We start from the raw sequence: 15,358 nt of genomic DNA, 5'->3' as shown, positions 1-15,358 counted from the left end.
TGAGGAGCTCTGTCACACGAGAGGAGAAATTAATGTGCGTGGAAAAATTAATGTGCGTGCGCACATACAATGATCCAACAATTTTCTTTATTCTGGAAGGTTTACAACAGTCAAATACAGCTCACGATGAATGAATAACCCTAAGTGTAATGGCCACAAAAAATGACGGACCCCATTATAAGGCGCATTATCAATAACCGGGAATATTTTCATACATAAGGCACACCGGCGCGAGAAATAAAAAGAGTTCTTGAGCACACAAAAAAATCGACAGCTATGCGTCTGAGTCGTCCTGCATCGCACCATACATCGACAATTCAAAAACACAAAAACAGTCTCCGGGTATTTGGAGGCACGACGCGACGTTGCGCGGATTTGGGACTTGTTGAGCATCTTCTAATTGTGATAACTGAGTTAAACGTCATAGTTGGCTCCCAATGTGGTTTAGTTGTATACCATCATGTATTATGCGCTGTGTTTGGGTTTGGCTTTATAAAATCAGTTCGAGCTCAGTAAGCGCAAAAAGAAGTAATACACAAGGCGCACTGTCGATTTTTGAGAAAATTAAAGGCTTTTAAGAGTGCCTTTTAGTGTGGAAAATATGTGTTGCCAAAAAGTGACTGTTAAGTATCTGACAATAGCATTAAGGCACAATGAATGGAATGAGCTGAATAACACTTCCCTCAAGCAATTACACATTTCAGTAAAATACCCACAAGTCCAGCAAACAACAAGTAATCTGCTTCAAAAAAAGTTGCTCCTTCACTCTACCTGGCAGAGTCCAAGTTGCTGTGTTCACAAGTCTTCTCCATTGCACTCCATCTGTTAAGACAATAGCATACAAGGCACAATTAATAACAATGAGCTGGAATAACACTATCTGTGTAGGCTTTTTCTCTTCAGTTCAGCAGAACTCATTTACCTCTTGCCGTCAGGGTGGAAAGCCAAACTCCTCCACGTAACCAGTTTGGAAGAACACGTCATTGTGTCACATGTTAAGAGAAACAAACAGGTTTTCCTTAAAAGCAGCTACAAAGTAGTCACTACCACAGCACTGCCAACAACTACATGTTAACACATCACTATAAACAGTGATGAAATACAGAATACAGAAATACAAAGTCCTGGCTACTTCAGTGCTAATGCAGACCCCACAATGGAATAAGGGCTACTGCACATTTTGTTCATCTGTTTCTTTTGTTCAGATGAAGACAACAGTCACTGGATGCTTTATGCAACCACACAATAATACTCTGGAAACACCACTTGAACTCACCTGGCCTCAAATTTGCCAATCCTGGTGGAAGTTGTGGTCACTTCCATGGCCTCCTGCCCACTTCCCATAACCACCTACAACACACAATTGGAAGGTTCGGGGTCACTATTGATCTACTAGGATACACATTCCACAGCGACAACAGCTGTCAGCTTTGAACTAAGCAAACTTTTATTCAAGCACTCATCTCTCCTCAAGGCTTTAAAGTCACAGACAGTCAGCTTTATTGGACTGCAATCTGTCAACAGTAAAAAGTAACAAACACAGTAACACAAACCTATAATGGCCCATTATTATTCAAAAGTCTATTTAAGAATATAAGTCAGTGGATTCACATTACAAGGTCTGTAGTGTGGACAGATTGACCAATACACCTAGACTGAAGGAAAATGTCAAATAACTGGGACAAGTGGACACAAAGTAACCACACCTACTACTGTGTGGGTTTTTTTGTGTATCTTCTTTTAACCCCCAGTAAACTGCCAATGTTTACTTCAGTTCACACATACTTGTATAACAAACTATTAATAAATATCTTCAAATACATTTGTGTTGTTCTACTTTGGAGCGGGGGTCTTGAGCACAAATGACTGGAGGGTCACCTCTCTATTCCATACATATATAAACAACGACAAATCCAAGAGTTAAAAGGAAAACAATAAATCTTTTCATTTGTTGAAGACTTCTGTCAGGCAACTGGACATGAGATTTTCACTCAACAGAGGAGGTGGGCTGAGACACAAGCTTTCACCCACACACCGAATCCATTCTGATGAGGATTACAACGACCCATCAGACTCCTAACGACTGTTAACACTTCACCAGATGACCCCGAAGGCCCACCCAACATATTTCCGAAGCAGTTTAATTTTTTTTAATCACTCCCCACCACCAGTTAGAACTAAGAAAGCTTTTTGGATGAGGGGAGAGACATGTTCTTGAGAAAATGTCACATCCAGTTGCCTAACAGAACTCTTCACCCTTGACCTGGACGATCTTCATAAACAACTCTTTTCTTTATTCGCCTTCAAAAACTGTTCTCTCCTGAGCTTTCTTCAGGACTTCTCCGGAATATTGACAACAAATAAACAACAAAGAGAGTTCCTCATTATCACAAGCTCTACAGAAGATGCTGCCTGTGATACATTATTTCCTTCAGTATTTCATTTCTATAATACTGTGTGCAAACTATTTGTTTAGAAGTACTCAGAAAGCTGTGTACTATCTGCAGTCTCGTTTCTTTTACGGTATTATTTGTTTATGTTGCGCATGGCGATTACCTACCGATCTGTGGATCCCTCAGGTCGAACAAGTTCATGAAACACTGACAGCCCATCTGCTCGTCTATGGAAAACATGATGATGTTGCCGCTGAAATCGAACCGGCGTGTTCTGATGGAAGACATTAAAGAAGGGACAATCACCAAAATATAAAACACTTGACAGGAAATGATCCAAAATACATTTAAACACTCATCCACTAATATGTCTGCTGGAATCACCTGTATAGATAACTGTTTATTTCATGTCATTATTTCATTAGTCAACTATTTACACTGTGCAAACATCTCATATATTATATATTTATTTCATATACTTGTTCACATAACATCCCTATAATTATACTAGTTCTGCTTATATGATATATATTATATATCATAGGTATAACATGGTATACTTCACTATACATACACATTACACCAATTTAATTTAGAATAACAAGTAGTAGTATAACACAAATATATATAATAATTTATACATTTATTTAGTACAATAACTGTCTAACAATTAATCACAATATTACATTTATTATGCTTTTATTGGCTTAACAACACTGTGCTGTTGCATGACAACAAAACTTTTAATGTCATTGTTGCAGTATGCCAGTTGTCCCTTGTTTATTGTGTGTATTGTTTGAGTTCACCTTCACCTTGGTTATATTTTCTGACACTACTCAGGAAATGTTAGGGCCTTCATGTCGCTAATTATTAGTGATATCGACTTATGACATCCCGGGTGAAGACACAGCAGCCTAGCGAGCTAAATAACAAAAAAGGATACAGTCACAGCCGACGCACCGCATAGCTTCCGTGTGTCCGTTGTAGGTACCGAGTACCACAGGTTGGCCACCTGCGTGGGGAGACACTGTTGAAGGTAAATATTAAAAGCCTTCAATGCAATCATGGCTTCACTTCACAAATTATTGGTTTGCCCTACATTACTGACGCCACCAATAACCTCAGGAAGAAATCCATGTTGCACTACTTTCTTTTTAATCTCAATGAAAATGAATCAAGTCTACTGGTCTTAGTCATGTCCCCTTTTCATGATTACAGTATCATTTTCATATCACACACTATAGAGCATATAGCCTTATGTTTGTAACAAAACTGCAACTCAAAACTAGCAGAGAATTACTCTGCTACTCGACTGGCAGAGTCGTGTTGCCATTTGTAGCTTCACGTGGACATTCCATATTCTTGATGTCAAACTAATTACTATCCTGTAGTCATTGGTGCAATCATTTCGTGTCACTAACTGGATCTTTAGCGGCGGAAAACAGGTCTCCTTCTGTTGAACTTCATCTGAGTGGTGGACCGTTCGTGGTCCTGCAGTAGGATGGGTTTCTGTACAGAAAAGCAATATTGGCAAGTTAATTTTATATTTTCAAAATGGTGCATCAGCCCAACTCAAACTCCGATCAAAGGTCAATTCTTTATTTACCACCACAACTCAATATTCATGTTTAGGACGAAATACAAACTATGAATGTCAAAAGCTAACGTTAGCTTCCGAGACACATATGCTAGCGTAAACTGCACAAACGGTCTCGACAGAACGACTACCATTTCAAACAAAATACAACCAACAATTGTTTTTAGAAACCCACCATTTAAATCAATCACATGTAACCACCGTGCCCAGTTTTTTAACTTGGACGCCTGGTAGAAGCCCAAACGGCTAACACGCGTATCTCATGCGCCGGAGCAACAACCGGAAATTAGGACAACAACGTATTTCTATTTCCGTTATACAAAAGTTCCGATATCAGCGCGACTGGTTATTTTTAGGATTCTATTCGTGATAGTGCGTGATGGATAGCTTGTTTTTTGATAATGTTTTGACATGTTTAGATATGTTTTTTTAGCACAAATTATTAACTTTGCAGCATGTTTTGGGGCATAAACATTCATTTTGATTTATTTCTGAGACTGTTTTTTGCATTTTTCTGACAGTAAAACTATAATCTTGTTTTTGGTCAAATTTTGACAAATTCAGATATGATATTTTTTGAAGTTTTTAGCACAAGTTATTCACTTGGCAGTATGTTTTGGGGCATAAACTTGTATTATGATTTATTTCTGGGAGTCTTTATTTTTTTGCATTTTTCCGAAATAGTAAGACTATAGACTTTCTTGTTTTTGGAGATATTTTGACATGTTCAGATTTGTCTTCGAAAATTTAAAAAAAGATTCCCCATTAGATGACGTAAATTCGCATTTTGCGCAACGGTGAGCAGCGTCAATCACGCTTCTTATGTAGTATAGCAGCCTCCTAGCTGTTTCTATTTATGTATTTATTTTAAAGGTGTTGTCAGCTACTGTCTCCACTGTTGTCAATTCATTCCCAACTGAAGGTTTTCTCTTATTGAATGTACTTTATTAACAGCAGTCAATAACATAGCTCTGTTTTCAAATCAAAACACATTTGCACCAAAGCCTCAGAAGTTAAGGGCATAGAATAAATCATTATTTACAACTGATCAAAAAAAAACAACTACAGAAAAACAACCAAAGTTCAATGTTGGCTGATGGAATGGCTTTTGGATCTGTACTGTGTTTTCTACAGTATTCCCTTCACTTTTAAGCAGTAGTGTGCACAAGTCTCTTGGAATATTAGGTTTAACCCAGACAATGTGAGATAAAAAATAAAAATGATATTTATAGTTTATCAGAATGTCAGAGTCATTTCTACTTGCAGACCACTGCATTGCATGCACATGATTATCTGTGTTAACTGAAACAGAGGTAGAACTCTCTGTTGGTTAAAAATGGACGATCCTCCATGTGCTTGAAGACATTCAGTCCACAAAGCTTCAGTTTGGCACAAACATTTAGTACAAAAGAATGAAGAAAAAAAGAATGCCCCATTCAACTGGAAATTACACAGAAGAGAAAAAAAACTCTATACCAGAGTATGTTTATGTTTCACCAAACAATGTCACTTCAAGTCTACCAAAATATCAAAGGAAACTAGAAAAGGAAAATGATATTACAGAAAAACCCCTACACACAAGTGGTCGTCACAATGTGTTTTCATCATGCTGGTTTTAGTCACTGTGTATTACTGGAATAACAAGAAGGTAGTGATTGTTTCTGGTCACTTTCTTTTGAATGTGAAGATGTGATGTACAGATGAGGTGAGAACATCAGAGACTCTGCTTTACAACAGCAGCATGTTAAAATATAACTTCTAAACACATCAGGTTCAGCTAGGGAGCTCACAATATTTTGTTTTGAATTAATGAACAAAATGTCACAATATACAGTGGAACCTCGGCTGTCGAATGCTTCTCTTTTTGAACAATTTGGTTTCCGAACAACATTTTTAACCTAAAATCCCGTCAGTTGTTGTACCATAACTTGGTTGATGAACACGCCAACGACATCAGGCAGTCAGCAGGTGATCACTGAGTGACTGAGTGTGTGGCGTCAGTCTGCGATCAGGATATTCACGCTAAGAAGTGATGTCTGATTTTGCTGGTATTTCTTTATAGCTGTGCTATTTCTTTTCTTTTTTATTATTATTCAATAAATCACCATGGGACCTGAAAGAGGCTAGTGAATGTGGAAAGGTGGGAAAAAATAGTGAGAACAACAACAGAAAAATCTGTGAATTTGTACCATTCTTAAGAACAAGGAAGCAATTTATGACTTCTTAGCTCCAGTATAGATGAATAAAATTGCCTTTCCTATTTATAGCTTTATTCTTTATTCAGTTGTGTTGATCTTTTTTAATGAACCTGTTCACAAAATACTGTTGGAAATGTTTGAATAAGCAGTCATCCAGGGTCCAGGAATGGATGAATCCATTTTACATTGATACCTATGGGGGAAATTGTTTCAGTTTTCGGACTTTTTGGTTAATGAACAGCCTTCAGGAAGTTCGAAAACCGAGGTTCCACTGTATTAGCCTTCTTTAACAGAAGAGCCAAAGCACAAACCGTATTTGTGCAGTTTGCAATCAAACTTTTGAACTGAAGTTCAGGTTTACTTTCTAAATGTATTCCAAGTTGATGATGGGTGTAGTAAAACAGTTTTGTTTCTGTTTCTAAAGTGGAATTATGTAAGACTCCTAAATATATCCACTATGCTGTGTTCAATCTACCAACAGAAGAATACGGGGGCTTAACAATCCTGTCCTGTACATAGAAAAAAACAAACAAAACAGAGTTCATCCTTCTACCAGAATAAAAAACTTGTCTTGTGTAATTTTTCTTTAAAGACAGTTTTCAGAGTCTGCCGAATCGTCAGGAAAACACTGTCTCTTGGTTTTGAAATCCAAGGAAAAACAAAAGATCGGGACGCCGTCTCTGCCTCATCTCGTCCTCCAATCTGTGAGGGAACATGCACTGAGATTCACTGATATTACAAATTTAGAGTATGTGCATGAACAACGTCACAGAACATTACAGTAGGAGTTTGAACCTGGTCAGTACGGTGTTGTCTCTGTCTCAACATTCACATCAGTTTGTTTTCTTAAACACAGCTGCAAGAATAGTTTCTGTTCCCACAGAAGCAGCTCTTTACTGAAACGTGGACCAAACCAGGTTTAGGAACGGACTGAAGAAGAGGAAAGTTGAAGTAAAGTAGGATAATGCAGATGCTGAAGAAGGAGATGCATGGTCAGGATTGGAGTCTGCCTCCTAGAGGCGACATCCAAAACGTTCCCTTGTATCTTTAAGCTCTGGGGTTGAGGTCTTCAGCCTTATTTCTCTCTGTAGAAAAGCAGGTACATCTTCAGAGGCTCTGGCAGCGGCAGACCCAGAATCCTCTCTCTCAGGAGGTTCACGGCTGGCTGAGGTCGCAGCAACTCCCCAGTTTCCTTCTCCTCCTCTTCTTCTTGCTCCTCCTCCTCATCCACTACCTCGTCCTCCGCGGCCGCGGCCTCCTGCTCTTCCTCTGCAGTCTTGGCTGCTCTCCTTGTCCCCCTCGTTTGTCGCCTCCTCTCCCTCTCTCCTGCAGTTGCCTCCTCCTCGTCCACAGCTCTCCCTCCCTGGTTGTTGTTACCGTCCAGCGTAGCCACCACCTGGATGCTGCACTGACGCCGGTGGACGCGCCGCCGTTTGAAGCGAGGGCCGTACTTATGCAGCCCCGCCACGGCCAGCCCCCGACCCACGCTAAAGGAGGAGCCACGGCCGCGTGACTGGCTCTCTTTCTCGTCTGTAGTCACTCTGAGTGTGTGACGGATGCAGATACGAGCCAGTTCCTGTAATGTCCGCACCTCATACCTGGCTGCAAATTGAACAAACCAAAAGAATAAGGAGAAAAAGTAAATCAACAGAAAAATAACAGATGTAAACATTAAAAAAAAAAAGGTATTATAAAGGTATTTTGCGCAATTGTAGCACATTACACATCTAGAAAAGACCCACAGTAAGTTAACCCATACAATCTCAACAACAGCCGAAAGCTAAGTTTAAATTTTTTTTAAGTAAAAACAACTTCAATAAAGTCAAAATTAAACTAAAAATTGGTCCCAAAATTGCTAAAAGTGTAGCTGAAAAATGTTTAACAGCTGATGTTTACAAAGCCAAAACTATCTGAGAATGGATCAGATAGTTTTAAAGAGTACAACAACTTAAGTTGGACAAATATAGTTAGTATATATATATATATATATATATATATATATATATATATATATATATATATATATATATATATATATATATATATATATATATATATATATATATATATATATATAATATTAGTAAAAGTTTATTAGTAAAAGTTAGCAAAGATAAGGCTCCGGGTTGGCTAAAGACATGGCTTTGATTAGAGTTACTGCTGCACTATAGTGTTTATAAAAGTCAAACATAGTTTGGACTGAGACTCACGGAGTGGGACAATCTTGGGTTTTCCATTTGGTCCATGTTTAGGTAAAACCAGAGGAGCAAAAGAGACTGAGAGGATCTTCTTGGTCTCCCAGGTGCTGGTCCCTGTTCTGGTGATCTTTGTCAACTGCAGAGGGAGACAAAAGACAGCAGAAATAAAACTCTTATTCCAACGATTCTGATGTGTTTTTGTTCACAGAAACCACTTCTTCACCATGAGTTAGTCCTTCTGTCTGACTTGGCCCAATATGTTGCTATATGTGGTATATTGTAGAGGCTTCTCTGTAATCATAGTAATGATCTCTTCACCACCAACCCTTCGCTCTCATGTTCAATTCTCGGCAATATATATTATATATAAGTCTTATATATTATATATTATATTAAGTCTTATACCATACCGTTATACTATTGTAATGTATATTATATACAGTATATTAACTTACTGTACATCATTCCTAGATCATCTAAAAACAGCTTTTGATGCTTTATTCAGTATGAAAATAAATAATAGTAAAGCAGTTTATGAGAATCAAATTTGACATTTTCTGTTTGTTTTGAGACCATGCTCCATCATACAAGAATGGTTAATAAATTTCCAAATTTGCAAATTAAAATGGAAATGCCAAAAAACAGGTCTAAACATGTGGGTTTGCTTTTTCACTTAAACAGTCTGGTAGTCTAATCTATTTTTCTTTTTTACTGGACTAAATACATCCACTTAAATCCACTTTAACTGATGCACTGTACAGTAAACTCACCTTTGGGATGTTGTAAAGTTCTGCATGAATAAATGATTATTAACAGACTGCTAGGCACGTTACCAACCTTCTCCTCCAGGGGCATCACCAGGATGCCCCCGATCTTCAGCAGGTTCCTCATGTAGTCTTCGTGCTCCTTCTGGACTCCAGCGCCACAGTAAACTCTGTCATACTGACGACTTTCTAGAGGAATGTCCAGACAGTTGCCCGCCACGAAAGACGGCTCGCAGAACTCGAACCTGAAGAGAAACGCAGATAGGATGAGGATCATGGACAGGGAAGGGGAGGGGACGCAAGGAGACGAAGATCACTGACTTGTCGAAGCTGTCACTGGTTTTGATGAAGGAGTCAAGTTTCTGGTAGGCGTAATCGATGACGTCGGCGTGCAGCTCGATGCCGTGGTTCACACCGAACGGTCCTGTGAACATACAACAGTACAGTGGTAAATTAAAGAAATATGTATTATTCAATTAGATTCTCTCGTCTTCAAATGTCTCCTGTTTTTTCCAAACTATAAAGAAAAAGTCTGCTCTATGTCCTTGTGAGCTGAAACTGGGCGTCCAAAAGTGTAAGCTGTCAATATTTATTGTTATTTCTGTTTTTATTTCTAGCTGCCTGGCTAATAGCAGAAATATACAGTGTGACTGCATGGTGACAAACAAACAAACAAACAAATACGAAATAACCAAATATGCAGCCACTGTATTGAAAATGATCATAATCTTTTAGAGCAGCAGAAAACATTCAACCCTGTGTGAATCGCAGAACCATTTGACACAGGAGTGATACAGATTAGGGATGGGGGCGATCCAATCTAGTATCGGTATCGGCAGACGATCACAACATAATTAGCGGATTGGACTGAGCCGATTGTACCAGAGTGCCAGTTTGCAGGGAAGCGCATGTTACATTTATAGTTTGCTGGATACATTTGTGTGTGTGTACAAGAATATGAGCGCACGTTGGCCACCTGTGAGAGTATCTGGCTTGACAGGAATTCGGAAACAGGGAGTTTGTGGATACACTTTTCAAGGCCTTATAGGAGCCAGAGAAACAATAATGAATAGATTTCCCATCACTGGCTAACACTGGTCGTTTTCAGTGTTTTTTTCCACTACAAGTCAAATGGTGAATAATAACACAAAATATAATTTTGTCATAACAGAGCGGTGTAACCGTCTCTTCATCCAATACCACTAACTTAATTAAATATAAAAAGTGCCTCATCAAAGAGGACATGAATGCGCCATGGGACAAAAAGAAGTAAAGAGTAGCAGTAGCAGACTTTGTTCCAGCCGTGACCGTTTGAAGACTCCTGTCGGCTGAGGAGAGCAGCGTTGACAGAAAAATAAAAACAACACGCTCGTCCTGGATGTGCGATACAAGGACATTAAATTAATGCTCATATTATTAATGTTTTCTAACTAAAAAAGGTCATATAACTACGTGTTGATTGGCTGTCAATGTAGCCAGCACTGATTGGATAAGGGTGGGTGAATGTTAAAAAATGAAATGAAATGTTAAATTTCAAACTTCCTTCCTTTTCTGACCTTATACTAACCTCAAGGTGCCTTTTGGGAAATACATGCAGAAAATAATATTAAAGCAATAGTATCGGCTGATATCCAAATCCAGATATCGGGATCGAAAGTAAAATGTGGATCGGTGCATCATTAATACAGATCCAACACATTCACACCTACCAAAAACAATGCACATCAATGTGTATGAATAAAGATGCTTTTAAGTCATGGGAAGTGGCTTTAGGACACACAGAAGTCGCAACATACACATGGAAAACACAACACACTGCAGGTTTTTCAATGGACTTTGGTGGATGATAGATGGATGGATGGATGGATGGATGATGGATGATGGATGGATGAATGGATAGATAGTATTCAGTTATGTTGTTGGATCAGTACTACAAGGCTAAAACGTACCCAGAATGAGGCCGACCATGGTGCTGAGGTACCCAGTCCCACTGCCCAGGTTGAGAAAAGAGAGTCCTGGGTGTAGGTCCAGAGCCTCCATCACTTCAGAGTAGATGCACGGAGCAGACAGGTGGATGTTCCCATGTCTCCACGCCAAGTCCTAACCAGCACAACGATATATTACTTCTTACAGAACAGCAGCAAAACAGAACCTACCTAAGATAGGATGTGATTTTGTATGAGAGACCAATCATAATCTTTTACCCATATGCCTGAAAACATACGGTATATAAACTACACATCTTTGATAATGTTGTCCAATCTCTCCAGTCACCTTGTAGGCGTTATCTCTATACTCATCCAGATAATAGTCGGCACGGTCAATGGCTCTGAAAGCCTTCTCCACCAGGTCGGAGCGGATGTAATAAGCCTCCTTCAGGTTGTCTATCAAGTCATCGTTGTCTTCACCGGCACTGACAGCTCCACCCATCCTGACTGAAAACAACAAAGATGAGAATCTGAAAAACAACCAACGACTCCATCATCTTTTCTTTTTTTTTAATTTAACTGTCGTTCGTTTTTGATCCGACATTTCAATATCAACAGACCTAAAATTGTATTTGAAACTGTTTACACTGCTTCATTCAAACTGTCCGGCTGCGTTGTTTCAACTCAGAAGAATTTCTACCCAGTTGCCCTGAACTTCCTCTTATTGGTTCATTCACCTTTAACAGGTCAGTAAAGTCTGTGCATTTGTCTTGGCACCAGCTTCAGAGACCAAAGTGTTGGCGTTTATCACCAGAGTGTGACTGCTTTAGGGTTGTGTTAAAACCAACAGCAGAGGAGACAAATGTGGAGCAAGAGGAAAAGATCAGACCGAGATTAAGAGCACGGAGTAAAGTGTGTTCATTCATCAGCACCTCCTCCCTCTGGGAGAAACAGGATGAGATGTTTTATGTGACCATTATTTGAATGCGTGAGCTTCCTGATTCTACACAGCATCGACAGGATGCGTTTGTAAAATAATTGGATGATATGATCAACGGATACAAAAGAACTGCTTATTATTTTAACTTTCTAGTCCAGAGTCTGTGGCAGAATTCAGGTTGTATAAAAATCAGTCAGTTTGATTAGAAAATACGTATTGACTTTATTGGATGGACTTATATATATATATAGTCAGCAATTTGCTGTTGTTTGCGAAAAGATTGTATTCTTTAAAATTTTTATTTATTAAAATCAAAAAGATTTAACTCAGTATTCAAACAGTCAACCAAGTATACAGAAAATAAATATTGACCTTGTTTTTAAGGAAGACAATTCTCTTTTCGCCTCAAATTTTGTGTTTTAGGGACAATTTGAGAAAAAAATAAGCAAGGCCAAAAACATGAATTGAAAATTCTTCCGTGTTGAAGGTATTACTCGAAAGATAATCTTTACAGGAATATAAACGATTGATACCGGGGTTTAGCTCATTTCACGTTGACACAAAACGACCTCTGGTGGGCGACATAACACACTGTCAGGGCTTAAGAAGTGGTTTAGTAGGCTAGTAGGGTACACACATACGTACAAACGCACACAGAGACGTCCTGCAGCAGCCCGTTTGCTAATTCACCAGCTTCTGTGGCTTAATCGGATTATTGTGCTGTGATATAGGGACGTGGTCCCCCACGGTTTATTCTGTATTATTATTATTTTAACAGTTCTGCACACAACAACGACGTCGTTCCGCTGCTGCAGCGGTGGTTAGGAATATGCGCCACTCAGGTGCTTCCAATTTTAACACAAACACCGACAGAAACAAATGACTCACCGCAGCAAAACGGACGCTAAATGTGCGCAGAAAGACAACCCACGGTTTACGCACAGGGACACTGTCACACACAGACAAGGTCAAAATGTTCTCTGGAGGAAAACAGGCTGAAATCGAGACAGCGGAGTTGTGTGTCGCCGTAACCGAAAACGCACACAAACACAGAGAGAAACACACAAATTCCACACCCAGATACTGCAGCAGCTGCAGACCTACCAGCTGATGTGTGAGCCGGTGAGGTTCCCTCCGTGTACTGCCTTTTGTTCCTGAGATATGAGAAGAAACCGAGGAGGAAGAGGGTCAGACACAAACACATACACACAGAAAAACTGCTGGATGTAAACAGTCAGCCAGCTGACGCTCTGACGTCACACGCAACGTACGTGACGACGCACGGTGGCCTATATTTTAAAAGAGGATGGCCTATATTCTGAAAATACAGCAACACCCCCCCCAACATTAAGACTACAATTTGAGGAAATAAATATAACTTTCCTCGAAGTGTTTTAATTATTTACTTCAATTTTACTTCCGTTTCAGACTACAAGACAATCAATTTTCAAGGAATTTCGTATAGGTTTCCACCTTCTCTAAAGGAAACATTTGAAAGGCTGTCCATACATTCGAATAAAGTGTAAATTCAACACAGAAAGACGGTTGCAGTGTAAAGAGTGGGGCTTAAAGCATTAGTTTCAAACTCAACTTAAAGCGTGTGTAGAGCATTTACACATGCATCTAACCAAAATGTCCGGTAGATGTCAGTGTAGCTCAGCATTCTAACTGACAAAGTAGCTGCAGTACATTTTAACACAGTGGTCACTGAAGTCTCCCATTTTGTTTACCAGTCGTGTATGTGTTATGTGTGTCTGGTCATGGAGTCGGTGGTGGTGTGATAGCCACAACGAGAGCGCTTATGCTATGTTAGCTACTTCATATACTTCTGTGGCTAAGTTTTCGCTAGGTCTGAGCTAGCTTTGCATATCTATATGATGAATATTTGTGTTTTTTGTTAATATCTGCCCATCTCTAATAATAAGTAATATAAGCAGTGTTTTAACATTGTTTTTTTTTGTGTGTGTGGTTAATTGTTATATGTTTTTTGGTTTTACCTATATTTTTCTTTTATCTGCCTAACTTTGAGCTACTGTATTTTGAACATTGTAACATATGCCATTTCAACTAGTGCTAAAACTGATTCTAAGTTAGCGCTTAGCTAACTTGCTAACTTTTCTATCACTTTGGCCTACTTGGTCTTTTTACTGCATTTTGGCTAATATTTAGCACACACGTAGGTGGGGGTGGAGTGAGACAAACACACTTATCTTTGTCTATGAGTCTTTATTTGTGTTTTTCATAGAGAACATTTAAAATGGTTCATACTCCCACAATAACTGACATCACTTCTCTGCTTTATAACACTGACACAGGAACAGGGGAAACATGTACACAAGTACACAAACACACAGTCACAATTTTCGGCCCATCTACAGTGTTTAACTTCCCAAACAAACAAACAAACAAAAAAACAGACAAGAAATCTTGAAAAAAAACATATAAGTAAATAAAATGAACCCAGAGGACACACAGCCAAGGCCTGTCCCACTTTACAAAATGGTGCGGTAGCAAAGAAACAACCACATCTACAAAAGTAACAAAAATGACCATACAATCTATTCTTGTGGAAGTGCTTGTAATTTTGGAAGTTTTGTTCTTTCTTAAAAGGATATCAATATCAACGGCTAGAAAATCACCAGTAAAAATAGCTCATCTCTGTAAAAATGTGCTAGCAGAACAAACCTTGGCTGTGTATGTTGTTTTTTTTCTTTGTCACAAACTAATCTTATTTTTATTTCTTTTTTTTTTTGTTAAGCCATTTTAACTTGTCTTCAATACAACAACAATAACACTGGTTCTTTTTAATACAAATATGTACAGAGACTTTAACTTGTTTGAAAATAATGCCCTGCACACTGATGCATTATCTAGTGGTGATGCTGATAATGATTTTGTTTCAAATTTGTGTCACAGAAACAGTCCATGCAAGTCCGGTACCTGAATCGACAACAGTGAGATCACAGTTTCTTTAGCCTAGTAAAAACAGAATGGTTTTGCTGTTTTTGTCAGAATAAGATGGTCTCTACCTGCACGTTAACAAAACACATTTACTGTATATTCCCACACAAGATACAGTAGAACCCCACCCTTCCCAACCCACCCTACATGTCCCTCCCCTGACGACCATCCTCCCAGTGAGATGTCGTTAATGTACAGTGAATCCAGACCGAATGTTTCTCGGCAAAATTTTGAAACCAAGTGTAAACATACGGTTTGTATATATTTATATTTGGAAATGAGTGGCGTGAGAAAGGCACACATGATAAAGACCACACAGCTTAGAACTACAGCAGAAGGAGGGCGAGATAAGGGGGGGGGGGCGGGGGGGAGAAGAGGG

General features: G+C 39.0%; 2 protein-coding genes and 1 long non-coding RNA gene across 4 annotated transcripts in view; 1 reads left to right on the top strand and 2 right to left on the bottom strand.

Moving 5' to 3' along the window:
• Window positions 1–15,358, top strand: part of snphb (syntaphilin b) — a 1,167,912-nt gene that overhangs the window by 624,022 nt on the left and 528,532 nt on the right. The window lies entirely within an intron of this gene.
• LOC103384701 (uncharacterized) lies at window positions 71–998 on the bottom strand. The gene is made up of 2 exons (XR_003050873.1): window positions 923–998; window positions 71–822 (listed from the first exon to the last, which is right to left on the bottom strand). It is a non-coding gene; the product is annotated as an uncharacterized LOC103384701 (long non-coding RNA).
• LOC103384702 (protein-L-isoaspartate O-methyltransferase domain-containing protein 2-like) lies at window positions 5,460–13,281 on the bottom strand. Its single transcript, XM_008318315.3, has 7 exons — window positions 13,123–13,281; window positions 11,425–11,585; window positions 11,100–11,250; window positions 9,472–9,574; window positions 9,224–9,395; window positions 8,399–8,522; window positions 5,460–7,790 (listed from the first exon to the last, which is right to left on the bottom strand). Exons 1-7 carry the CDS (start codon window positions 13,220–13,222, stop codon window positions 7,264–7,266), a joined length of 1,338 nt encoding a protein of 445 aa, XP_008316537.1. The 5' UTR covers window positions 13,223–13,281; the 3' UTR covers window positions 5,460–7,263.

Source organism: Cynoglossus semilaevis, chromosome 10, assembly GCF_000523025.1.
Source record: "Cynoglossus semilaevis isolate Cse_v1.0 chromosome 10, Cse_v1.0, whole genome shotgun sequence".
Classification (NCBI taxonomy): Eukaryota; Metazoa; Chordata; class Actinopteri; order Pleuronectiformes; family Cynoglossidae; genus Cynoglossus; species Cynoglossus semilaevis.
Note: the sequence above shows the minus strand (reverse complement) of the source record. Positions and strands in the feature narration are given on the sequence as shown.